The sequence below is a fragment of the Biomphalaria glabrata genome, chromosome 14 (assembly GCF_947242115.1).
Source record: "Biomphalaria glabrata chromosome 14, xgBioGlab47.1, whole genome shotgun sequence".
Lineage (NCBI taxonomy): Eukaryota > Metazoa > Mollusca > Gastropoda > Planorbidae > Biomphalaria > Biomphalaria glabrata.
This window is the reverse complement of record NC_074724.1, coordinates 26,690,109-26,717,880: the sequence shown is the minus strand read 5'-3', so window position 1 is coordinate 26,717,880 and position 27,772 is coordinate 26,690,109. Positions and strand designations below refer to the sequence as shown.

The 27,772-nt window shown below is 36.9% G+C and overlaps 1 protein-coding gene across 2 annotated transcripts; it reads right to left on the bottom strand.

Annotated features, from left to right (window-relative positions):
* Nucleotides 1-1,937: 1,937 nt before the first annotated feature.
* On the bottom strand, nucleotides 1,938-27,104 carry LOC106055180 (uncharacterized). Of its 2 annotated transcripts, none has more exons than XM_056009319.1 (9): nucleotides 26,895-27,104; nucleotides 22,673-22,799; nucleotides 20,525-20,697; nucleotides 19,168-19,348; nucleotides 17,178-17,272; nucleotides 10,034-10,145; nucleotides 8,394-8,567; nucleotides 7,151-7,273; nucleotides 1,938-4,223 (listed from the first exon to the last, which is right to left on the bottom strand). In XM_056009319.1, the coding sequence occupies exons 2-9, from the start codon at nucleotides 22,764-22,766 to the stop codon at nucleotides 4,075-4,077; spliced, it is 1,101 nt and encodes a 366-aa protein (XP_055865294.1). In that variant the 5' UTR covers nucleotides 22,767-22,799; nucleotides 26,895-27,104; the 3' UTR covers nucleotides 1,938-4,074. The 2 variants fall into 2 exon arrangements, with proteins under 2 accessions (XP_055865294.1, XP_055865295.1); XM_056009320.1 differs by having other exon boundaries at nucleotides 26,804-26,907.
* Between the last annotated feature and the right edge of the window lie 668 nt (nucleotides 27,105-27,772).

Sequence of the window (27,772 nt, the reverse complement as noted above, 5' to 3'; positions counted from 1 at the left end):
AATGCGACAACCTAAACTGCTTCTCACCTGCTGACCACACTGGCAATGATCCCCTTCTACAGCTCAGGCGGTTTCAACAAATCTCAAGTTCTGCTTCTCCATCAACTTAGATGGAATCACAGTCCACCATCTTGTCTCTACTTGTGTTCATCATGTCTCTTGAACAGTGCACTGGTGCGCACCAGCGTAGGAGCAGAGATAGAACAATACATTCATATATAACAAAGAAAATGTGTGTTTGACATAACCTTTTTCAATAATATGATATATACAATGGATGCAAGAATGTAATAGTGTAATCAATTTAAGTATGTAACAATGTAATAGTGTAATGAATTTAATAGTGTAAAGAATGTAATAGTGTGATGAATGTAATAATGTAATAGTGTAATGAATGTAAATAGTGTAATGAATTTATTAATATAACAATGTAATAGTGTAATGAATGTAAATAGTGTAATGAATATAATAGTGTAATGAATGTAATAGTGTAATGAATGTAATAGTGTGATGAATTTATTAATATAACAATGTAATAGTGTAATGAATTTAATAGTGTAATGAATGTAAATAGTGTGATGAATGTAATAGTGTAATGAATGTAAATAGTGTAATGAATGTAATAGTGTAATGAATGTAAATAGTGTAATGAATGTAAATAGTGTGATGAATGTAATAGTGTAATGAATGTAAATAGTGTAATGAATGTAATAGTGTAATGAATGTAAATAGTGTGATGAATGTAATAGTGTAATGAATGTAATAGTGTAATGAATGTAATAGTGTGATGAATTTATTAATATAACAATGTAATAGTGTAATGAATTTAATAGTGTAATGAATGTAATAGTGTGATGAATTTATTAATATAACAATGTAATAGTGTAATGAATTTAATAGTGTAATGAATTTATTAATATAACAATGTAATAGTGTAATGAATTTAATAGTGTAATGAATTTAATAGTGTGATGAATGTAATGAATTTAATAGTGTAATGAATTTAATAGTGTGATGAATTTAATAGTGTAATGAATGTAATAGTGTAATGAATATAATAGTGTGATGAAAGGTAATGGTGTAATCAATGTATCTTAAAACAGACGACGCTACACTAGTATCGTCTTTACAATAAAGTTTAATATTTTTTTAGTCCGGTATTGACAGTGGAGCATTCAATTTAGTACTGGACACAACAGCCGGAGTATATTCGATTCAGTAAGGGGGCATTCAAACTGAAAGGTGGGCATACATTTTTATTAAGGGAACATTCACACCGACAAGATAGACAATAACAACCATATTTAAATATGCCATTCCTTTTTCTTTTGATAATGAAAAAAAAGTATAAACTTAAAATAAATGAAAGAAACAAACAAACAAAAAAACTAACAAGAAAATACACACACATTAAAAGCGAACAAAAATGTTTCCTTTTTCAAGAAAGAATTCCTCCGATTATCTCAGTCTGGTTTCTCAACGGTGAGGTAAAAGGGGGGGGGAGAGGAGAGGAAAATATTGTTTCTATAGTCCATTTACACTCTATGGGGGGGGGGGGGAAGCACAACTATTTACAAAGAACCTCACATAACAGATGTGAGATTTATCTTTTAAATCTACTTAATTCAGTTGGATAGAAATTTGTATAATTCATCTTATCTTATAAAACACAGATGTTACTTCAAAAAAGAAGATGGTTACGTCCAACGGGTCATGCATGTTAACCAATGACTAAACTTCTGCCAGCGTAGTAGAAAAAGCTTCTTGTTGTGTTAGTATCATCTTCGTTCTCTTTTATTTAAGTGAGTTCCTTCATTTTCCACGCATATAGGCCTGTATAGGCTGCCTGGTGGCCCCACACAAAAATGGTTCCAGGGACATTTTCAATCGTTTTGGAGAAAGAGCAAACGTAACTAATTTACTTACAATAGCCCCCCCCCCCCCCCCCCGCCCAGGTATCTTTAATAACTTAGGGCTTTATCCAGTCTCAATTCGGCCCTGATTCCACGACCCACACGCACATTGCCCGATTTTCGAAAGGGGAGATCCTGGGCAGGACTTTTGTGGAGGCACCTACCCGCCTAAAGCTTCAATATAAAGGCCATGAACATTATTGATAGGAAGCCTAAATTGTGAGGAAAGAAATGGAGTCCTTGCAAATGAAATCTCATTCCCGTCTTTTTCTCTCATTTAATATGTATTCTTGCAAACCTTTTCAAAATTAAATATTTTAAAATGTGGCGGCCTCTTTTTATGGAGAGGCTCTATGCGGCTGCGCAGTTTCACTGGCGGACCCAGAGCTTCATTTTTTTTCCACAACCCTAACCCCATTCCCATTAACCCTCAAATTCTTGAGTATAAGCAAAATAACATACAGAAAACATCAAAAGGGGTTAAAGGTTAAATGACAATTTAGAACGACAATGCTCGACCTCCGACCGAAAACAAAAATTACGTTCGAGCCACTCAACTCAATTAGCAATCAACTCAGTTGCACGCGGATACGAGCGCACAAAAGAGATTGGACACGAGTGCATTGAGTAGCCTATGCTTAAAGCAACAAAGTTGCGCTATCCAAAAGTAATATTTTTTAAAAATCTGATCGTTTTAACGAGCGTATAGAATAGTTTGGCAGATACATATTAAAATGTGAGTGTATAACTACAATGATAATGCAGCTGATTTTTTATTCCTAAAAAAAAATTACTTTTAAATATCTCCCCCCCCCCCCAACCCACGATCCTGCCTTGACAACAAGTCACGCCCAACAGACTAAGAAAAGTGGATCTAATTTTAGGAGGATTTGGGCGTCGAATCGAAAAAAAAATGTCTCAGAAAAGTAATTGAAAATAATGTTCATATTAATTAATTAATTTCGTTCAATACGTGTTTCATGAGTTTGAAATCTCGTTTTGTTATTTAACTATATTTAGTTTGGAAAGTTCTAAAAAAAAAACAATTAGGGATTATAAAAAAAAACGGGGGATAGGGATTAAGTATTAATTAATTCCTACATACAATTAATAGGACTTATATGTCCAAACTTACTTATACAATAGACAAAATCTGTGATTGAATAAAGGTTTGGAAAAGGCGACTAAGAAAAAAATTATTTGGGTTCAAATCCTATCTCGTTTATTCCACTTATGCTTAAATGTATCTTCTGACTTCTAAATTTTCATAAACAAGTTCTTGTCAGAGTATAAAAATTTTAGAACCTTTGGAATTACATAACCATTGTCGCCATATTTGACAATCCTGTTCTAAAAGCCAGTTGAGGGGAGCTTACATAAGTTTGCAATAGGTAGCATGTGTAGCATATAATTGATATTTGCCAATGTTCTAGAACCCCCCCCCCCCCCAGTTGTGTCATTGCTCCACTAAAATACGTCCTTCGCTGTCTGTCGGGGGAGGGGTGGACAATCCATACCCCCCCCCCCTACCCCTGGGTACCGTCCACCCTCTTTCATTATATATTGTGGTTGAATTAGTTTGAGGGGTTACATAATACACGAATGAGTTAAATATCAATAAATAGTTTAAGTTGGTAATAACTAATATTTTCATAAAGTGTGTGATATCTTCACAAAAAAAAAATGGCCTGCTCACTCCCCCCCCCACTAACTATGGGAGGATAGAGTCGGTCGGGAGATGTAGTATTTCAAAAAAAAAATCGCCTCCCTCCCGGGCCTAACTAAATCGCCAATGGCTACCAAAGTGCACCAAGGGGTGACTTGACATAAAAAAAACCCTGATTAAATTATAAATAATAAACATATACTATTAAATGTAAGTGACTCATTTTAAACACCTATTGCGTGATAGCTCTGGCAGTGTACTCATACATTTCAGTTTTTAATAATTTCTTGACTTCTTTTCTTTATTCTATCGAAGGCTTAAAAAATTCACAGTAGACGCCCCTGATAATACTATTATAATGATATGTACATTATTCTTTCGCCTTTTTACTTATAGGCCTACAACGAAAGTATATTAGATTATATCAATATAGGCTATAGCTGAAATCTATTTTGCCAGAATAACAGATAATATACATGTTTAATGTATTCGCTACTATTCTAAATGCTGGGCAACTCTAACGATATTTCTGTGGCGCCTGTTTTTCGCCAACCATTTCTGGATACTCTTCTTCTGTTTTAATCTCTGCTGAGCCAACAATTCATCTTTCCAATTCTTAAATCGAATTTTCCTTTCTGAATCACCTGCCAGGACAAAGTAATTGATTATAACGTAATCATTATGTGGTTTAATCAGCATGAATTGTTTTAAGTAGTTATGTCACTTTATGTGGATTCACTCAAACTTAACGAATGAACAATTAGGTTATGGTCAATAACAGAAAGTTTTCTTAGCATGTGAGTGGTTTAATCACCAGGAAGTGTTCAAGGTCTGATTTATGATCAATGCGAAAGGAAGTGTTAAAGGTATGATTTATGATCAAAGTGAAAGGAAGTGTTCAGTGTATGATTTATGATCAAAGGGAAAGGAAGTGTTCAAGGTATGATTTAAGATCAAAACGAAAGGAAGTGTTGAAGCTATGATTAATGATCCATGCGAAAGGAAGTGTTCAAAGCATAATTTATGATCAAAGCGAAAGGAAGTGTTCAAAGTATGATTTATGATCAAAGAGAAAGGAAGTGTTCAAGTTCTGATTTTGATCGAAGTGAAAGGAAGTGTTTACTGTATGATTGGGACCAAAACGAAAAGTAGTGTTTGTCACTATCTCAATACTTATTTTTTAAATTCTATTTATTACTTGTGACCTTTTGTCTGGATGACTCCAAGTGACCTCTTTTGTGAATGACTCCTCAATGTTTTTGATTAGTGAGAATGACCAGTTTGTAGTTTATAAACAGAGGGCAAGAATGCCCGTAACTTGTAACAAGAGGCCACGTTGTTGTTAGCCTAATGTCAGATGTTAATTTTGTTGTTTATAACCATTGTCATCTATCCACTATTGGCGGGTAAGTTAAGTGAATTTGTTTTTTCTTGTTTGATCTTGGTTTATGCTACATTTTGTAGAGGATAATGTTTAATTGGTTAGAATAAGACTCAGAGGCGCAGTGAGAGGGAGGCAATGGGGGGGGGGGGGGAGGACACGATGCCTAGACTAATTGGTTAATATAAAATGGATTCATGTTTTGTTAGATACAGCAAGCTTTTGTTTAAAGTTTCAACTTGATCGGAGAATGACTGGCAGAAATAACGTGTTCAATTATCTAATGGGAAAAAAACATACATATTTAGCCGTATATGTGAAACTTAAGGATTAATTTCCCTCACTGGTATCAATTAAATTATTAATAACTAGTGATTAATTGACTAATTGGTTATTTTGTTTGTATTGATTTATGTCTTATCTATGTCAATGAATAATTGTGCAAAGTTTCAAATTAATCCGAGAATGGGAAGTGGGAGAAATAACGTGTATGAACTTTTTACTAGACAGACAGACAGACAGACAGTGAGTTGATATACGCTTTGTAAAAACAAATAGCGTCACTACTGTACAACTCACTCTCCGTGTGTGAGCTTAAGGCTACGAACTCGCTTATTATTAAGAAAAGATATAGATTTACTGGTGAATAGTGATTCAACTTCCAGCTATCTGCAGTTTGCACGATACAGGATTCCATGCATGATTTCAGAAAGAAAAATGTTAAAACTAACTCAGATGGTCACAGGGAAACCCCTTGGCTACCTAACAAGAGGATTTGAGTTCAAATCCCGAGTAGAATATACATTTTAAAATAAGATTTGACTCGAGATGAGCTGCCCTTGTCATAGACAGTTAGGAAACCCTCCCCCAGATACCTCACATCCAAAACATGCACACAAAAAAGATTGGACCAGAGAACTATAAGCAAGCTTTAGCACGAAAGACACTCAGTGCAAAAGAGATTGGACCTAAGTGCACTTCGAGCATGCTATATTGTTATAATGTTTTGTTGTGTGTAATGCACAATCGTAAGACCTAATACGCTTATAGATTATATGTATATAATAGATATAGTAATATTCCTATTATTATTATATTGCACATGTTTCCCTTTTAAATAAAACTTAAGAGTAAGGGGCACAACCCAATGTATTACATACACATCAGCTTCTAATACTTTTCCTCATCAACAAGAACATACATCAATACAGAAGGTTCTGACCTGAACCATAGATCACACGTTGTCATATATATATATATAGGCATACACCCTCCCCCCTTGTCCGCCTCTATGGTTACCAGACACAGGCACGCCCAAAGGAGAATACAAAGATGTACAAAGCCTTATGGAACAGGGCAAGATTAAAAAAAAAATTGGCAGTTTTATTGATGAAACATAACAGTAAATCGTAGGCTGTAAAACTAAAATTCGTTCAAGCGCTCCTTCTTCTCTAGTGCCATTAGAGAATGGAATGGGATGCTTGAATCAGCCCGGAAAACCAACAATTTGGCGGAATTTCCGTCACTGATTAACATGCATGACTAGATTGACACATGAATTGCAAAGGTGCGTAATGATCTTCTCTTTGGAAGTAGCGTCTGTAATCTAAAAGCAGAGGCCTTCTGAGCAAAACGTGCCCTCTTTCCCATTTACCAGGATCATATATAAGCGCCTCTCTGTGTGTGGCGCCCCTCTGAGGGTTGCCCCCCCCCACTACGCCTCTGTCTATAAGATAATTAAAGTAACATATTTCTAATTCAAATCATTTTCCTCATAGTGTAATTCTATTCTAATTAAAATGAAGAGTCTACTACTTTCTTTAGTCCACTGTCAAGACTGTGATCAATGTTAGCCCTTTTCCAAAAAAAAAATGAACACATCTTGAAGAGATCTGAGTATGGCTGGAAATGAACAGCCATGTATAGTGCCCCGGAGCACATCTTTTCATGGCCTAGGTAGCAAAAAAACAACTTATCGAGTTGTGTTTAAACCAAAAGATATAAAAGTCTTAATTCGACTGTTGGATAAAAGAGTAAAAGCCAGACATTAGGCCAGTGTGTGTTGAACAGAGTACGTGCCCCCTTAAAGAAGGACATGTCTTGCTTTCCCAGAACGTCTGGTAACATTACCAGCTACTTGCCTGTATTTTATTTCAATGTCAAATGGAAATTGTCCCTTTAAAGACTTACCAAACTTTAAGACCAACACTGAAATTGTAATAGTCCCAAACACAGCTGCACCAACCACCATGGAGACCAAGAAAGCATCGAACCAAAGCATTTTACCGCTTAGATCTAGTCTGGCGGAACTTACTGCAGACGATATAGGAAAAAACAAAAAAAAAACAAGATCAAGGACGAAAAGAAAAATGTAAATTTAATTTAAATTTCTGACAGTGGAAAACAATAAGTGACAGAAACAGCCATCTACATATGGAGAACAAACTTACATACATGTAAGGAAACAAAGATATACAGAACATAGGCCTATAAGTAAGGAAACAACCATCTACAGATCGAGAACAAACAAGTAAGGAAACATACATACAGATACAGAACATACAAGTCAGGAAACACTCACCTGCATGGGATTACCAACACACATTTCTTTCAATTTAAAGGGAGATAAACGCCCCTCCCCTTTTTTTTTTTTTTGCTCGCATCCATTTTTTTTTTCTTCGATAGCCAACACAAACAACTAAAAACTTTTTTTGAGTTATTTATTTGTCTTTTTTGTTTGTTTGTATCTGATGAAGGCCAGGTGACCAGAATGTCATTTGTTTTGATCAAGTCACCGTATAATGTGAAAGCTCCTTCAACTGCCTACCAAAAGGCTCGAGTCCCGAATCTAGCTGATCTGTATGCTGATCTGAGCTGTATGCTGAGCGCCTAAATGCAGCAGGGAAACTTCCCAGATACCCCCTGCCCACACTGGTCCAGAGCTCACTTATCATGCTATAGCCGAAATGATGCCTTATACAGAAAAAAAAACCCATTGTGTGTAAGAAATCTTAAGGGAGACTCTTGAAGCTCTACAATAGTCAATCTGTAGCATTTTACGGCTTCAGAGATGATCCTGTGCAACTTTTCATGTGACTAAAGAGGCCAAGGGTTGCAAATCATCAGTGATCACCATACACCGCAGTATTTTCACCCTTCGTTCTACGTCTAGTGTATACGGCATGTTGCCACATGCTTTCTGTCAATAAAAAAAAGTATTGTACCCTTTTCAGACCTTGTGATCTATAGTGGCGACGGTTAACGAGAACGTCATATGGCCGGCACAACAACCAACCGCAACTAATAACATGTACCCATTATAAATGGGTGGAATCTGGGGCGCCCTAAAAAATTCCGAAATTTAAAAATCCCAATTTTCACCGAGATTCGATCAGTCTATGGATAGTATTAAACCAACACTGCCACGACCGACCTTTTAATTCTTGAATCAGCTTGTGTTTACACTCGCTGTCGTGTAGATCCAGATTGGAGAAGTTGCTCATAGTGGTGTGAACGCAGCAAGTAATGTTGCACACTTTGGTCGTGTCCGGATACATATCAGAGAACGTCGAGCTGAAGTAGGTCCGCTTACAATTCAACGGGACATCTAAACAGAGTGGGAAAAACCTTTACAAATTAATTGGCTAACCTAATTAGAACGAGTTTTACATTTTAACAGTGGTTCTCAGATCTCTAGTTCCGACGCTTCCCGTGGACCGCAAAATTTTACGTTTTGGTACATTCAAGCCCTCCCCCCCCCCATCCCATTGTACAAAATGAACATAAACCCCCTTATGGGCCAGCTAGGGGATCTGGAATGGCGCAGTAAGGTATTTACAATCGTTGTATGGAATCGTTATTCTCAAAGCTCAAAAGCTTTTAATTGCAATGCCTTTGTCTCTGGAAACGTAGGCATATTTCGGCGCCCCCGAGTCCCAACAGTTCTAATGGGTTCTTGACATTAGTTGGGGAAAAGTAAAGGCGGTTGGTCATTGTGCTGGCCACATGACACCCTGCTCATTAACCATTGGCCAGAGAAACAGATGACCTTTACATCATCTGCCCTATAAACCTCAAGGTCTGAAAGGGGAACTTTTTTACTTTTACTATCACGTAAATTTGGTTTCCAAGCATAGTGGTGTGAACGCAGCAAGTTTGTTCCCCTGGCAATCAAATCATTAAATAAAAACAATCTGGTATAAACTTTGTCACATGTAAATTATGAGTGAGTCTGGTGTGAATGTACACTTTGGTTTCTTATAGTTATAATGTTTTTTGTTTGGTGTAATGCACAAATTGTAAGACAAATTTCCTTACGGATAATAAAGATTATTATTATTATTATTATTATTATTATACTGTAAATATATTTCCAAAGAAGAACTGGAAAATTATGTTATAATTATGTCTTGACATTTCTTTCTTTTTATCCTTTAAAACCTAACCGCACCCCACTGTAGGAACTTACAGCTCTCCCCAGACCGCAGCTGGCTAAAGAGGAGAGGGGCAAGACTGGTAAAAGCTAAAAAAAAAAAAAAGGAAAAAAAAAACAACCCACTGATATTCAGTTCATTAAGGAAAGGGTGTTAACGCAATATCTACGTACATAAAGACATGTGATATTTGTTTTCTTAGGAAAAACAGAAATAATAGCTCATCAATATTTCGCTGAACGAAACTGTTAACAATGAATCTGAAAGACAATGAGTGTCAGAACACAAATGGTAAACGTAATGGGCCAAAAGAATAGAGTATGGCAGTACTACAACAAGTCAGTATTGTGTTCCTTTTTTTTTTTTAGAGCTACAGACTCTAGTATTTTGTGAATATAGGAAGTGACTATATTGTACCTATTACAGTTAAGTAATACATTCTATTGTTATTTGTGTAAGAATCATTTTTTTTTAAGTGCGTTCTATTTATTATATTACAATGTGTTATTACTGGTCGAAGGCGGGACATCTGACGGAGACATTATACCCTCCACACCGTATTTGGTGTTGAGCCCATTACCCTTTTTCGTTCAAATGGTAACGTTTGAATGCTTACTTCTGGTAACGTTTGAATGCTTACTTCTGGTAATTTCAGTGGATGTTTTCACTGTCTTGACTTGACCCTGCACGATTTCTTTAGCACCGTGTGTGTAGCACATCGTAAACCAGGACAGACTGGACTCGGCTCCTCCCTGGAGGTCAGAGCACATTTTTAAAAATTAACAGATACACCTTTAAAACTGGGCCAAGAAAAAACTATATCAAAATAATGAAGTTAGAAAATATACACCATAAATTAAATAGGCTATAAGCAGTGATGAGCAAACGTTTTGAGGAGCGGGCCAAAAAATAAAAGGGAAATTTTTCGCGGGCCATGTATCTTGTACACGTTATTTCTCCCAATTCCCATTCTTGGATCAAGTTGAAACTTTGCGCAATTATTCATTGTCGATGACAGCACACGAATCAATAAAAAAAATAAGCCAATTAATCAATTAATCTTAATAAATAAATTTTGCTTTATACTGAAAATATACTAATTACTAAGCTAATCCTTGTGTAGAGAAATAGGTCGTTCGCTAACAATTGTAAACCAACAGTAGACAATAAGACCTTCTATTTTTATAAGTACTTGAAAAGCTCAGTGGCTAATACGTCTGCCTTCCATCAGGGAGGCTCGAGACCTCAAGTTCAAATTCAGACTAGAGCAACTTTTAACAGCCGCACTGAAACCTTCTCCCAGATATGCCTACCCTCTTCACCGCTACTGCACAGAAGTGATTGGACCATAGCATACTGAGAATGGAGGTGATTGGACCATAGCATACTGAGAATGGAGGTGATTGGACCATAGCATACTGAGAATGGAGTTGATTGGACCATAGCATACTGAGAATGGAGGTGATTGGACCATAGCATACTGAGAATGGAGGTGATTGGACCATAGCATACTGAGAACGGAGGTGATTGGACCATAGTATACTGAGAATGGAGGTGATTGGACCATAGCATACTGAGAATGGAGGTGATTGGACCATAGCATACTGAGAATGCAGTTTCAGGGAGACGAAGGAAGGAAGACAATATTAAACAAGCAAAATATTTAAAAAATACATTAAAAAAAGCTTAGGTAAAGGGGAAGAACTCCGTCCTTAAAACTATATCTACCAATAATATGCAAGTAATTTCCCTTATTCGATAAAAAAAAAACAACCAACAGACATCTACATCTGTGAATACTAAAGTATTAGTTTCCCTTGTTGCTATTAAACAAAATAGCAAATAACCAGTAATTAATTGTGTAATTTTTTACTTTTTACTTTTTTTTAAAACTGATTGTTGTCTATGTCAATAAATAATTGTGAGAAGTTTCAGCTTGATCCGAGATTGGGTGTGGGAGAAATAATGGGTACAAGCTTTTTCCCAGACAGAGTGAGTTGATATAAATTTTGTAAAATGGACAGGACTACCATTGAAAGCGACTCTATTCCTGGCTGAAGATATAGCAGTATGCAGAAAGATGGCCAGTAGATCATGTGTGGTGCCTCAACAGTCCAAAAGCCTAAGGGACATGTAAAGGGCAGCATTACGATACTTCGTCGTCTGTAGGTCACACGAATTGACAAAGCTCGTTGTAAGCGATACGGGGTACAAGTCCCTGGGCCACTACAAAGTGAGTCAATACAAAGTGAGTCAATACAAAGTGAGTCAATACAAAGTAAGTCAATACAAAGTGAGTCAATACAAAGTGAGTCAATACAAAGTGAGTCAATACAAAGTAAGTCAATACAAAGTAAGTCAATACAAAGTGAGTCAATACAAAGTGTGTCAATACAAAGTAAGTCAATACAAAGTGAGTCAATACAAAGTAAGTCAATACAAAGTGAGTCAATACAAAGTGTGTCAATACAAAGTGAGTCAATACAAAGTGAGTCAATACAAAGTAAGTCAATACAAAGTGAGTCAATACAAAGTGAGTCAATACAAAGTGTGTCAATACAAAGTGAGTCAATACAAATTGAGTCAATACAAAATGAGTCAATACAAAGTGAGTCAATACAAAGTGAGTCAATACAAAGTGTGTCAATACAAAGTGAGTCAATACAAAGTGAGTCAATACAAAGTGAGTCAATACAAAGTGAGTCAATACAATGTGAGTCACTACAAAGTGAGTCACTACAAAGTGAGTCAATACAAAGTAAGTCGATACAAAGTAAGTCGATACAAAGTGAGTCAATACAAAGTGAGTCAATACAAAGTGAGTCAATACAAAGTGAGTCAATACAAGTTTCTGTTAAAAAAAAGAGATCACAAACCTACAAACAATGACGATCTTATACTTCGACTGCGCTAGAGAACCAGGATGGTTGCATGGTCGTACGGTACGCGCGTTGGAATCCTTAGTGAATCCAGAACTTTCGAGTGTGTGTGTTGGGGGGGGGGACATCTTTTTTTTCAAAACCCTTACCTCCATGTAAACCCTTACCCTATGTAGAACACACACACACAAGGGGGGGGGAGTGATGTAGGCTTACCCAGCAACACCTAACGTTTTCTTTCATCCATTCTGACGTTTACAGCTCACTGTTGATTATAGACAGGTCAAATCAGAGGCGTAGTCAGCGAAACGTGCGCCCGGGGCAAGGTACATTGTTGGCCTCCCACCCCCGTTTTCCATAAATATCACATAGAAATATAGGGTGCGATTGGCGCACTCTCCCTGACGGTGGCCCCCCGGGCATCGTGCTCCACTTGCCCCCCCCCCCAACCCATCTGGATCAAATTAAGTGAAATAAAGAAAGGTGGGGGAAAAGACCGATACTGCTGTGTCAGTGACTGTCGAAGCACTTGTAGCTTAAGAACCACTAGCGGATCCAGAACTTTGGAGTGGGGGGGGGGGGCGATTTTTTCCAAACCCTAACCCTAACGCCCAATAAACCCTAACCCTATCCTTAAACGTGCGTACAGCATATATATATATTTATGCGAATAAAAAAGCAGTGTTTTTCAAACCAAAACAAAAAACAGTCCTGTTGAGGCCTTTCTCTTGCAAGCTTGGGGGTCTGGGGGAGCGCTGTAAGTTTCCCCAGTGGGGTTCGGGGCGAAACCCCGACGCAAAAAAGCATTTTCTTGCATTTTTTACTGCACAAACGCATTCTCCTGACATCTACAGCTAATAAATTCATTAGTGGGGTTCGGGGCGATGTCCCGACGCCAAAAGCGTTTTCTTGCATTCTTCACTGAAGAAACGCATTCTCCTGACCTAAAGCTCAATATTCATTCTATTAAAAAGGACCTTATGAATAATGTTTTACTTGAAAAATATTCTAATATAAATTTATAGGCCCTTAATACATTGCAAATAAAACCGATTTGTTCCTTGAAAAGATATGATAAGATATTTCACATATTTTGATTAAGGCTGTGAGGACTTACGCCGAAAAAATAATTATTCGATAAATAATATAAAAAAATAATTCTTATTTGTAAGTGATACATTTTGTTCAATAGGCATGCTTGAAACTTTGTTTTGTGACAGAACTATAATTCAAAGCTCTAAACAAACAAGATTACAAAGACAGTTTGTGTGGAAACACAAACTCAAAATCGGCCCCCGAAGTGGTCCACCCAGACAGGCTTCAATATTTTCAGAAAGAACATCCAAATGAAATTATATCAAAGACAAATGACAGATAAGAATGGAGAAACAAGGTTGACAGATCTTGTGTAGTGCCCCAACGGTACAGCAAATCAAAGGATAGGTGCAAGTAAATGCAAAGTTAGATGTGAACCTGGCCTAACTAGTTCCCCTTTCAGACCTTGTGGTCTATAGGGCAGATGATGTAAAGTTCATGTGTTTTTGTGGCCTACGGTTAACGAGGGTGTCATATAGCCAGCACAACGACCAACCGCCTTTACTTTTCCCCAACTAGTATCAGGTACCCATTGGAGCTGGGTGGACTCAGATGCGCCTAAGGATTGCGAAGTTGAAAATCCCAGTCTTCACCAGGATTCGAACCCGGGGCACCCGGTTCGGAAGCCAAGCGCTTTACCGCTCACCTACCACGCCTCTCCTGGCCTAACTGAAGTCTTATAATTGATGTCATTGTTTTGAAAAGGCTCAATCTCTTATTCGAATGCTCAAAAGAAATATAGGTCTCATTGTGCAATTAAAATAAGTTCACGAAAATGTAGTTTACAAGATTACTATTCGTTTTAATTTAGGTCAAACTTATAATGCATACTAATTAGCTTTTTCTCTTTAAAAAACTGCTTGCATAACTGATTTTAAAAATTAGATTTTTCGCTTTCAGAAAAAAAAAGTAGCCGTTGCATCAGAACTTTGAATGGTCTAAAATATTGTGATGTCGGATTTTCAATATCTTTTCTAGTTTACGAGATCTAAACGGGACAGACGGACAGACATTTCGCACAAAACTAATAGCGTCTTTTCCCCTTTCGGGGGCCGCTAAAAATTTCGGAAGTGGGAGAAGTTAAGTGGACCATTTCGATTAATGTATAAATTGTGAGTTATAGGCCCAAATTTATTTAGCTAGAAAAATATCAGTATGAGTAAAGGTTGGAAAAAAACGAATAGGAGAAAGTGACATTTGGGTTCAAAACTCATCTCAATCGTATCAATTCTAACTTTTCCAAAGCAAAGTATTTCTTAAAAGAATTATGATAAATTCATGTGAAATTACATAAACTCTGTCGCCATATTTGACTATTCTGTTTTAAAACGTCATGTTTTCGTCTGGAAAGGGGAGGGGTCGGTAGAGTAAAAACGATTATTTCTCGCTCCTGTTTATAACTTCTGCTAATGATTGTATTTGACATTAAAGAATAGGGCTGGGGCGACTCGATATAAGAATTTAATTTATAGCACATATAAATTATAGGCCTATTAGTGACAGCTTTTTTTTTGTATTTTGTAATTTCTTAACTATAATACAAAAAGAAACAAGTATTGGTTTGTCCGATGGGTGGAAGGCGAACTGAACTAACATATAAGTTCTTTTTTTTCCATCTTAATTAAACTTCTTCACATTACACTGATGTGTAGATTCTCAATTCAATAACAACTTGAATATATTCATAAAATGAAACTTTCTAATACTACTTGAACTTATTACTGAAATGATAAATGTACACAAATGCAATTAATGTAGGCATAATTCCAACTACTGGATCCGCAAACGTTTAAACTTAAAACAGTTACTATCGCCCCTCCCACCTGGTACAACCCTTTTTCATTTGATATTTACTTATCATAAAATTTGAGATTAGAGTGTGGTGCGACATAATATACAAATGGGTTCACATATCAATACGTAGTTTATATTATATAGATATTTAACTAATTTTGTTCACAAACAATGTTTTCTCCATAAAAATAGGACCAGACAAAGAAATCGATGGGAAAACAACATAATAGAATGATCGGCACTGCCATTGAAAGAGATTCTACCCTAGTCAAAAGAGAGCAATGGAGAACGACGGTCAACAGATCTTGTGGGATACCCCATCAGTCTAACACACTAAGGGATAGGTGAAGCTGAAGAACATATAATAGAGGTTGGGGTCCCCACGAAGAAAAAGCAAATGAACAAATTGCCTTCCGTAGATTTTCTAGGGGCCCCATATCTCATATAGCTCGGGGTCTTATCAATTCTAAATCCGGTCATGGTTGCAAGAATATTAAACTCTCCTTATCTTATCTTATATAATACGAGTGTGAGAAATACGTTAGGTAATGAAATGGTTGTATAGCCCTAGTTTTACAGACTTCGTTAAATAAATTGTAAGCCCAGGTAATGAAATGGTTTTATAGCCCTAGTTTTACAGACTTCGTTAAATAAATTGTAAGCCCAGGTAATGAAATGGTTGTATAGCCCTAGTTTTACAGACTTCGTTAAATAAATTGTAAGCCCAGGTAATGAAATGGTTTTATAGCCCTAGTTTTACAGACTTCGTTAAATAAATTGTAAGCCCAGGTAATGGAATGGTTTTATAGCCCTAGTTTTACAGACTTCGTTAAATAAATTGTAAGCCCAGGTAATGAAATGGTTTTATAGCCCTTGATTTACAGACTTCGTTAAATAAATTGTAAGCCCAGATGTTCACAGTCCCATTCCTCCTTTACAAGAAGTTGTCCATTTGCCCCTTTGATCTCTGATGGTCGTCTGGTAGCCCTAGTCCTACTAGTGCGTCAAATAACATGTTTGCTTTGCATCAGGACAGGACAGATTAGCGGAGGGAAACGAATAAAAGTGAGCGATAAAGTCTGAGTAGCGAAATTCCTTTCATTGGACACGCTTCAAACAGTTCATTGAAAAGAGAGAAAACTGTTTCGCTTTTTCTTACACTGGACACATTTTACTTTAGACAATTTACGAATGTGCGTCGTTTTTTTTAAATTCGACTGTTATATATCCGGAGAAGTTTAGCCTTCTAGGAGTGCCTCAAAGGGGGTACAGTTTTTTTTAATGCATATATGGCTACAAATTATATGGCTACACATTATCTGTTTATTAACTCCATGTCACTTGATGCTCGTTTAAAAAACTATCATTAAGAAGTACAAATAAGTTAAAGTATCAACAAACATAATGACCAATCACTTTTCCATCAATAAACAGTACAAGCCATCACCAATGTATACAAAAAAAACAACAACAGTATAATAAATCACTTCTGTATTAACAAAAAGTACAAGCAGTCACTCATGTATCAACCAGCAGTATAATCAATCACCTAAGTATCTACAAACAGTACAATCAATCACCTATGCAGGGCCGGTCTTAGGCCACTGCAGCATATGCGGTCGCAGTGGGCCCCGCGCTAGTTCTAAGTGTAATTATTAAATTAAACCATTATAAATTATATGTAATAACAGGGTTTTCAAGGGCCTCCAGGAAATCTCCTGAAAAGGCAAACTATACGAAAAAGTCCTGGAAATCTCCTGAAATGTTTAAAATCTCCTGAAAAATGGCGTAGATTGTTATTTTTGAAATGCCAATAAATAAAAATCAGCATTGTGAGCTTTCATTTAATAACAATTTATTGCAAAGACGAAAGAATTTTATAATAATAAATCTTAATTTTGACATTATGCTTATCCCTACCCAGACAAGGCCCCGCGCTATCCGTTTCGCATAGGGCCCCGCAATTGCTAGGGCCGGCCCTGCACCTATGTATCAACAAACAGTACAATCAATCACCTCTGCTGTGCATAATAACTTGTTATAGTATTTAAACGATCTTCCTTTTCTCAGAATGCCATTCATCAGAATCATGCTGGTGATTAAAGGCCTTGCTGAGGATCAGAAAATTGTTATATTAGTAGTAGTATTTGTATCAGTCGAGTCTAGTAATGCCTGTGTGTGTGTGTGCGTGTGCGTGCGTGCGTGCGTGCGTGTGTGTGTGTGTGTGTGTGAGAGAGAGAGAGATGTACGAGGGTAGAAAACACTTTAAGAGGGTGTGTGCTTTTGCGAACAACATCGCAAGCTGGCAAAACAATAGATAGCATGCAGAACATTTACTCAACGCAAAGCTACTGTTCAAATCGTGAGAAAGGTCTTATTCCTTTCTAGGACTGTTCAAATCGTGAGAAAGGTCTTATTCCTTTCTAGGACTGTTCAAATCATGATAAAGGTCTTATTCCTTTCTAGGACTGTTCAAATCGCGAGAAAGGTATTATTCCTTTCTAAGATTGTTCAAATCTTGAAAAAGGTCTTATTCCTTTCTAGGATTGTTCAAATCGCGATAAAGGTCTTATTCCTTTCTAGGACTGTTCAAATCGTGATAAAGGTCTTATTCCTTTCTAGGACTGTTCAAATCGTGATAAAGGTCTTATTCCTTTCTAGGTCTGTTCAAATCGCGAGAAAGGTATTATTCCTTTCTAAGATTGTTCAAATCTTGAAAAAGGTCTTATTCCTTTCTAAGATTGTTTAAATCGTGATAAAGGTCTTATTCCTTTCTAGGCTTGTTCAAATCGCGATAAAGGTCTTATTCCTTTCTAGGACTGTTCAAATCGTGATAAAGGTCTTATTCCTTTCTAGGACTGTTCAAATCATGATAAAGGTCTTATTCCTTTCTAGGACTGTTCAAATCGCGAGAAAGGTATTATTCCTTTCTAAGATTGTTCAAATCTTGAAAAAGGTCTTATTCCTTTCTAAGATTGTTTAAATCGTGATAAAGGTCTTATTCCTTTCTATGACTGTTCAAATCGCGATAAAGGTCTTATTCCTTTCTAGGACTGTTCAAATCGTGATAAAGGTCTTATTCCTTTCTAGGACTGTTCAAATCGCGAGAAAGGTATTATTCCTTTCTAGGATTGTTCAAATCGCGAGAAAGGTCTTATTCCTTTCTAGGACTGTTCAAATCGTGATAAAGGTCTTATTCCTTTCTAGGTCTGTTCAAATCGCGAGAAAGGTATTATTCCTTTCTAAGGTTGTTCAAATCTTGAAAAAGGTCTTATTCCTTTCTAAGATTGTTTAAATCGTGATAAAGGTCTTATTCCTTTCTAGGATTGTTCAAATCGCGATAAAGGTCTTATTCCTTTCTAGGACTGTTCAAATCGTGATAAAGGTCTTATTCCTTTCTAGGTCTGTTCAAATCGCGAGAAAGGTATTATTCCTTTCTAAGATTGTTCAAATCTTGAAAAAGGTCTTATTCCTTTCTAAGATTGTTTAAATCGTGATAAAGGTCTTATTCCTTTCTAGGATTGTTCAAATCGCGATAAAGGTCTTATTCCTTTCTAGGACTGTTCAAATCGTGATAAAGGTCTTATTCCTTTCTAGGACTGTTCAAATCGTGATAAAGGTCTTATTCCTTTCTAGGACTTCAACTCGCGAGAAAGGTATTATTCCTTTCTAGGATTGTTCAAATCGCGAGAAAGGTCTTATTCCTTTCTAGGATTGTTCAAATCACGAGAAAGGTCTTATTCCTTTCTAAGGTTGTTCAAATCGTGATAAAGGTATTATTCCTTTCTAGGATTGTTCAAATCGTGATAAAGGTATTATTCCTTTCTAGGATTATTCAAATCGTGATAAAGGTCTTATTCCTTTCTAGGATTGTTGAAATCGTGAGAAAGGTATTATTCCTTTTCGGAAATACAGATGATTGCTTATGTAAAGTGTAATCAAAAATCATAAATGCAGTATTTACATTTTTTTATAATTTGACATTTTTGCTTTGCTGAAAAATTACCTGTAACTTTTAGGTAGTAGGAAGAGTTTGGTTTTGAGGCCGTGAACACTGTGCGGTGGTAAACCATACACACGTACAGTCCCGAGTCAGCGCAGTCAACACTTTCTGTGCTGGCTATCATCAGATTCTCATAATTAAAGGTATAGTTCCACTTGTCACCTATGTAAATCTGATGGCCGTTCTAGGGAAGAATGACATGTAAAACAAATGAGTTGAGCTTATTTCAGGGGCGGAGGGGAGGTTGACATGTAAAACAAATGAGTTTAGCTTATTTCGGGGGGGGGGGGGGAGGTTGACATGTAAAACAAATGAGTTGAGCTTATTTCGGGGGGGGGGAGGGGAGGTTGACATGTAAAACAAATGAGTTGAGATTCGTTTATAGAGAGTATGATATAAAGAGAGAGAGAGAGAGAGACGAGAAAGAAAGAAAGAAGAGGAGAGAGAGAGATTGAGATACAAAGAGAAGATGAGAGAGAATGAGAGATGACACTGATAAATAGAAAAAGAGAGAACGAGAGAGAGACAGAGAGGTGAGAGTAGAAAGAGAGTCCAATAACAGAGAAAAACTAGAGTCAGTGATCAGAAAAGATTACAGTGGCGATATATATCGTAACCTAAAGTAAAGCGTAATAAAATGATCGGAAGAGATTTTTGAAAAGAAAAAAAAACAAATAAGCATTGTCAAGGACGCCATATTGAAAAAATCTATGTCGCTCATTAAACGATAACAATTACTTTCTGCTACAAGCAAAAAATGCTTAGAAAATGGATTCTACAGTTCTGAAAAGTAGTCTGTACACTTAGTTCGCTCATCAAGGAGTTCTCATTCTGTACACTTAGTTCGCTCATCAAGGAGTTCTCATTCTGTACACTTAGTTCGCTCATCAAGGAGTTCTCATTCTGTACACGTAGTTCGCTCATCAAGGAGTTCTCATTCTGTACACGTAGTTCGCTCATCAAGGAGTTCTCATTCTGTACACTTAGTTCGCTCATCAAGGAGTTCTCATTCTGTACACGTAGTTCGCTCATCAAGGAGTTCTCATTCTGTACACGTAGTTCGCTCATCAAGGAGTTCTCATTCTGTACACTTAGTTCGCTCATCAAGGAGTTCTCATTCTGTACACTTAGTTCGCTCATCAAGGAGTTCTCATTCTGTACACGTAGTTCGCTCATCAAGGAGTTCTCATTCTGTACATCGGTTACACCAAAAATCTTGCTATTTATAGATTTACGAACTCAGCCACCACGCAAAAAATAAAATGTATGACAGTCTATAGCAGATCGACTTAAAATAGACTAGGGGCCTATATCTTCTTCCCAAAACATATTAGGGAGAATTTAAAACCGAAGACCTTACCTCAGTATCGTTCCTGCTCATGTTCATCTCTGCCATCGATTCCTCAACAGCGGAGAGATCTAACTTGCGCAGAAGAACTAGAGTCGATTCCGCGTATTCGATTTTCTCATCAAGATCAAACAGATTTATGTCGCAAGTGACAGAATGTGACTCGCCATTCACTAGAATCACATCTGGAACAAGAGAATAGCCAGCAAAATAAGTTCCTCTGTCGTTAGCTCCTCTGTCATGTGGCCAGCACATTGGTCAGCAAATAAAAAAAAAAGATAATCTGCCCTTAGCTCCTCTGTCATGCGGCCAGCACATCGGTCAACCGCCTTGACTTCACCAGTGTATGTCAGGTACTTCATTCGCATTAGGGTCGTCCTAAAAATCCCAAAGCTCAAAATCTCAGTTTTTACCGAGATTCGAGACCTCTTGGTTGGGAGGTCAAGCGCCTTGTCGCTCAGCCACCACGCATAAAATAAAATGTTGCAGATAAGAGCTTAAACTACAGTTTAGTAATCTTGGGAAAGGAGGTCATTCACGTATGGTCCAAAAAGATATTTGGCTTGACCTCTTTGGGGGCCCCTGCATTCTGACATTCGACATCTTGACATGAAATATTGGCGTAATATTTAATGTAAAAAATAATTAAAACACTCATTTGGGGTCCGCCCCCCCCCCATTTAAGAGGGGACCCGGGGATTTTTTAATTCTCCCCCTCCTTCCCCCACCCTAGCTACGCCACACACTGGACATCAGCAATGGTCGGAGAATCGGAATGATATCGCTTACACAGCAGCCCCTTTCCACAAATCTGTTCAAGGCGCCGATACAGTTTGGAATCAGCGGGCATCGCAGGCTCAGCAAGGATGTAGCGCTGTGTGCTGTAAGCTTTCTAAATGTCGCCCTCTCCTAATTTTTAGTCCCTTATGGAACAGCAACAGACTAAGACGGGCGTGAACACTGAATAACAAGAAAACGAAGAATTGAGTTCAGTTGAAGTGTTGAAGTTCCTTTTCACATCTTAGAATTTAATGTGTATATTTACATTTAAAGTTAAAGCCTTTATTCAGCCTGTGTGAGTTAATACAAACGCCAAAAAAAAAAGTAGTTTGGATCAGTTGTTTGGAGTTACAGCCTAACACCCCTACATTACAATAAATGGACTGATCGAGGTGGGAAAGTAAAAATAAAAAGATAATAATAAGGAGCTGTGCTACGTTAGTTTGGTTCGGTTGAGTACTAAATACCTTATTTAGTTTTGGTCATAGCAATACTTTTATGCTATGCGAAACTAGCTTCAAAAGCACTTACAAGTCTTGAAAGAAACTTAGATCTAGCTCCATTGCAAAAGCATAAAAACTAGAAAAAAATATATATGCAAAAGACAATAGCTCCTTTATAGGGCCTACATCTTATTGAGCGATTATTTTGCTCTTAATAATTAATGATTGTTAGATATAAAAAAAATTGAAACACTTTATACCCACCCGACCACGAGAAAAAATCCTGGTTAAGGAATGTATAAATCTATCAAATTTTGTAATATTCTAAATATTCTAATGATATGTCTTTAGATGTAGTCGGTGCGCAAAAAGTTTCTGAACAATAATTTATTTAACTATTTATAGGGCTTACATGCGGAAATACCCGAAGAGCCAGTCTGTTCAATGGACCTTATTCATCAATCGTAAACAAACAAAATTGAGCCACGTGATTCTCTATCTCTTCTATACAAATTACAATCTAATTTGAATCAACAATGGTTATCACGTGTTATTTTTTACCCCGTTGTTTTATCAATAGTATCATAGTATTTCGAGGCCCATTCCGAATGTGCGATTTGATTAGAGGTATTGTAACAACAAAACATAAATACTGAAATGTACGTGCATTAAGAAAATAGAAAATGTAGGCCTACACATGATCTTACTAGGTGCAAACGTCCAGCCTTCAAACTGACTTCACTCATAACCAGGGTTTGGTTTAAATAACTGGAGGTGTCTCGATAGTCTCGTGTTCATACCCTGCCCGTTGCTCCCCCCCCCCCGGGTCGTCCTGCGGGAGTTTTGGACTAGAAAGTAGATTGTCAAGAACTCTGAAGAATCCGATGCATGTCAAACATTTGACAAATGTTCAATGCAAAAAGAATTTTTTGTTTACCTTTACTTTTATTCACGTATTCAATGCCCTGTGTCGGGCAGATCGTAAGCGTCGCCAGAATCAGTAGAACGCCATATTCACCACGATGTCCCATTTAGTCCAAATAGTTTCTTGTCGAAGCCTTAACCTATAAACAAGCAAAATATTTTTAAAAAACTTTAAAAAAAAAAAAGCTAAGTATCTGCAGGAAGAACTCCGCATTTACAACTATATATATCTATAAAGTACATTTTGATATCAAACAAAATAATTAATTACCAATAATTAATTGATTAATGTTTTTATTAGGTACAATAAATAATTATTACAATTTTCAGCTTGTTTCGAAAATTGGTGTGGGAGATATAACTTGTCCAATCATCCAAGGGGGACAAAAACCTAAATATTTAACAATATTTCTAAATTCCGAAGGATTAATTTCTCTTGTTGGTATCAAACAAAATAATTAATTGAATTTCGGATTTTTAGGACACCACTGAGTTCTCCCAACTGGATGCCCGACATTAGTTTTGTAAGCTTGGGGTAGGTCGCTGTGCTGGCCACATGACACCCTCGTTAACCGTCGACAGTAGAAACTGATTACCTTTACATCATCTGAAAGGGTCTCTGAAAGGGAACTTTTTTTTAAAACCCATTCGCTGAAGACCAGCAGCCTTTACTTAAGCACCATTGAATGAATCGATGATTTTTGTAGGTGTCGTTTTGAAGAAATTTTCCTTTATAATTTTTGTAGAATTGTTTAATAAAATCAACCTCAAGCTGTATAGATGTAAAAAAAAAAACGACTGCTTATGTGAAGTGTACGCTGTAGACGTATAAGCGATCAGGGGCGTAGCTAGGGATTAGGGGGCCCGGGGAGATTGACCTCTTTGAGGGCCCCTTGCATTTTTGACATTTGACATCGTGACATGAGATAATATACTTAATAAATATATAAGCCTACATTCAAATTGGTACAGTATATCAGTAAAATTAACAAAAGATAATTATTAAGAATCTTTTAATGAATAATACTGTTGTTGTTTTTTACAAAATAATGCACAAGTGACATCTCAATTCATATAGCTTCACGTCGTGCTCAGTGCAGCAAAGGCATCTATAACATCATCTACATTGATACTGTCTAGCATTTGTGACTCCACTGAAATTAAAGCCATGCTACTAAGACTTTCTTGCGTCATTGTGCTCCTGAGATAGTTTTTGATTAACTTGAGCTTTGAGAATGATCTCTCACAATGGAAGTGGCCTGAGTTAGCAGTATTTGGATGGAGGTTGCAAGATTTGAGCACACATCATTAACAGATTCCTTAATATATCAATTGGTGATTGAGGCACTGGATTGTTTATGAAAAGTGCTCGTGCATCAATGACATCATTGAACAAGCGATTTGCATGTATTTCATCAAACAGGAAAAAGTAAAACAGTTTTTCATCAGCGTGTCATCATCCAATGACTCCAAGAGGTTCAAGAAGAAACCCGAAAGTGTCCACATGGTTTTCCTGCCTTTGGATTTATGTCTAAGAGACGTTTCTGCAGGCCAGATAGAGGGCCACTCATTCTGGTTGCATTATCATAGGTTTGACTCCTGCACAGATCAAAGTCCAGTCCAATGTCTTAAGAATTTTCAGAACAAGTTCTTCATAATGTTTCAAAATTTCAAAGTCACCAATGAATGACTCTTTTATTTCGAAATTATCAACATCCAAGTAATGAACTATTAGGGATACCTGTTCTTGATGAGAAACATTTGTGATGGAATCAAGCATCAGAGAAAAGTAACAAACTTGCTTGACTTTCCCAACAATTGATTCCCTAACTTCATTGTCCATTAAGTTAATAAACTCATTTTGAATTTCTGGTGACAAATAAAGTGCCTTCCCATATTCAATTCTATGTAAGCGGTGTTTCGTAACTTCATCAAATTCTGCAAGAAATTTCAAAAATGCTGGGAAGTTCCCATGATTGGGTAAATTCAGTTTTTCGTTGTGAACTTGAGTTTGTTTTTGTAAAGTACTAAACTGCTGCCACACGCTTCAAAACATCTCTCAAATACTGCTGATTTTTTTAAAATTGCGCATGAAACATATGTGACAGTTCATCTGGTTCTGCCTTAAGCTTTTCTTCTTCTAGCTTCCTCTTCAAAAAAGCTTGTCTCTGTAATGGACACCTTCTTGTTCTTTTAGTCTCTCGGGTTTCTTCCATTTGGTGAAACCAACTCCAGGTAGAGTCAGAAAACAGTACACATACAAAACAAAATAGACAACCCAAATGTGGAGAGAAGAGGAGCCAAGATTGGTTGTACATTTTTCCTGTTGGAAGCTTTCTACTGAACCATGATGTCAAACTTCATGTTTTAGTTTAGGTAAACCCTTCTGGGAACAACTACCGTTGATTTTTGTTTTGGAAAAATAAGCTACCCTTTAACACAATCTTTGCTCACAGTTTCTCAGATAAAATTCCAGGCTGGGTCTATCCAAGTCTTTGTACTTAATTACAGCTTCTTCCACTTCTGGAGAAAGTGATTTTGGAAGACCATCACTTGACTCATCATCACTTACTTACTGTGGTAAAAGGTATTCCCCTGGAGTCTCTTCAGCATTACTTCTCTCATCAAGTAGAATTTTCACTTCTTCGACTGCTGTATCTTTGTATAAATCCTCTGAATAGTGATACTTTTTACTAGTCAGCGCTACTCCTTAAAATTGAGAGTAACCCCGCACTGAAAGAGTTAATAATCTGTTTGGAATACATGCAACAGGGTCACTGACCTATATAACAACGTGAAAAGCAAGATTTCATGGCAGGGACGTAATATTTAATTTACTTAAAAACAAATTTCGGACACTCATTTGGTGGACCCTCAAGTGGGGGCCCGGGGCGATCTTCAAATTCTCCCCCCCCCCCCCAACCTAGCTACGCCACTGTAAGCGATTGTATCCCATAAAGACCTAATTATTTTTAAACAATGCAAGCTTAGACTGTTTGGTCATATCACGAGAACCCCTGAACTTAAATAGAAGTTTCTACAGGGAACTGTACCAAAACAAAAGAAGGAGAGTTTTATGGAGTGTGTGTTTATTTGGTGACAGTGGGAAGAGGTTAGCGGTTGGTTGTGAATGATGCAACATAGGTGGCATTGTCGTCACTTAGTCTTGGATGACTCCAGAACGTGAGACTGAAATGTTGTGTTATTGTAGTGAGTTAGATGTTGTTAAAAATATCAATACCAAAGTCTACAGCTTTTATTGCATTTGATCACAAATTGATTTTGTTTATGTTATAAAAAAAGTGGTATTTAGTTTGTACACAAAAGGAAGTTATTCAAGTTATTTGAAGTTTTATTTAGTTAAACTATATGACGCCTACAGCGGTTTAGTTGTCTACCAGCAGTCTGGTGCTACAAGTCAACGACCGGTTACAACAGAGAGGCATACAAAAAAAAAAAGGCGATGGAAATGGACGAACCTTTATCTCTGTAGCTCATAATGTTGTAGTCTGATTCTTATAGTTTATAGACGTTACTTCAAAAAAGAAGATAATTACGTCCTACGCATTTCATGTGTCAATCTAATAATATATGTTATTCAGTGACTTAACCTCTGCTGATTTGGTCAACTCAGGGGTGTTCTAAAAAATCCAAAATTCAAGTCTTCACCTAGATTCGAACTCAAGGCGCCTCAGAGCTTGAGGGGACGGGACATTGTGGGGTGGGGGAGGTCACAAGCAAAAGATTGAGACTCCTTTACACATGTAAGCTACACATTTAAACTTGTACACTATTAGCTTAACAAAACTTTGTCATATCTTAATCTACTAGATATAACAAAAAAATCACTAAGTCTACAACGTAGATCCTGGTATCTTGTTGAAAGTAATATATGCATTATATCTAGGGCTTTTTTTTTCTGACGGTACGCACCGGTACGTCGTACCGGCACCTTTTTGAAAAAAAAAATACTTTTCTTGTATTTTAACGTATATTTAATATTATTAATTTTTAGTAGCTAAAAGTTAGGCAATCAACTACTGAGTACCGGCACCTAATCACTGAGTACCGGCACCAATTTTTATTTTTTTTACAAAAAAAAAAAAAAAAGCCCTGATTCTATCTACAAATCATTGTGACTTACTCCCAAGTGTAAACGATTCCAACATTTATGCTCGAGCTTAGAAGCCGTAGATCGAGATTCATTAGTTAAGAAACGAAATTAATTTACTTACATTTCAAAATATCTGGCTTTAGTTTTGAAACAAAAGGTGTCATCAAAATGTGTAATCAATATTTACTGAAACAATGTTATTGGCCTATAGAACCTAAGCGTGTGTAAATGAGAAATGATTTTCTTACACAAACGTATTCATAGAGTAGTTTGATCTTGTAATTTAAAACTATTGGGAGTAAAAAATTAGCGGGACATGGGATGATGAGACAAGGTATTTGAAACTACTGACGCTTTTTACCTCCAATATTTATGTCCCTTTAAAAGCCCTGTTTGCTATTGGTCATAATTTGATTTTTTTCTGCATTTATTTGCATATCATTTGCTGCGGAAGTGTTGTCTATGCGCATCATCAAGTCAGCTTGTCTTACTCCAACTGTGGTTTTAAACCAGTCCCCAATGTTATTGTTGAAGTGCCCGCCCATGTAGAGGTTCTGGATTACTTTTATGATGTTTTCATTTATATCGTACTTTTTCCTTGTCGCTCAGAGTGCCCCATGCCATACTCTGCCGAAAGCTTTCATGAAATCAATAAAGACAGGAGGCGCTACCAGTCGAACTCTATTAGACAAATATCCAAATGTTGGAGAAGTTATTTTCATCTCCTTCAGATGTTGGGTTCTGTGCGACAGAACACTATGATCGACATCTCTAGCATTGCACTTCACTGTGGCTGCTGATTTTTCGGGCCCTTTTTTATAAACGGAAATCTGCTGCCTGTAGTTCCCTGTGAACTTCCATGTTCATTTTGTCTACGACATTTCTTACTCTGTCATCGCCTTGAACAGAAAGGAAAGCCAAGCGAAGGACTATTGTCTGCTGGAACTGAATAACAGAACCAGCGAGGAACATGCAAAAGATCAACACGCCAAAAGTCAA

Coding starts and splice junctions, on each gene's coding strand:
- LOC106055180 (XM_056009319.1), bottom strand. CDS start 22,766: ATGGGACATCGTGGTGAATATGGCGTTCTACTGATTCTGGCGACGCTT. Junction 19,349..20,524: donor TGAGCAGGAACGATACTGAG/GTAAGGTCTTCG, acceptor ATTCTTCCCTAG/AACGGCCATCAGATTTACAT. Junction 4,224..7,150: donor AGTGTTGGTCTTAAAGTTTG/GTAAGTCTTTAA, acceptor TTGTCCTGGCAG/GTGATTCAGAAAGGAAAATT.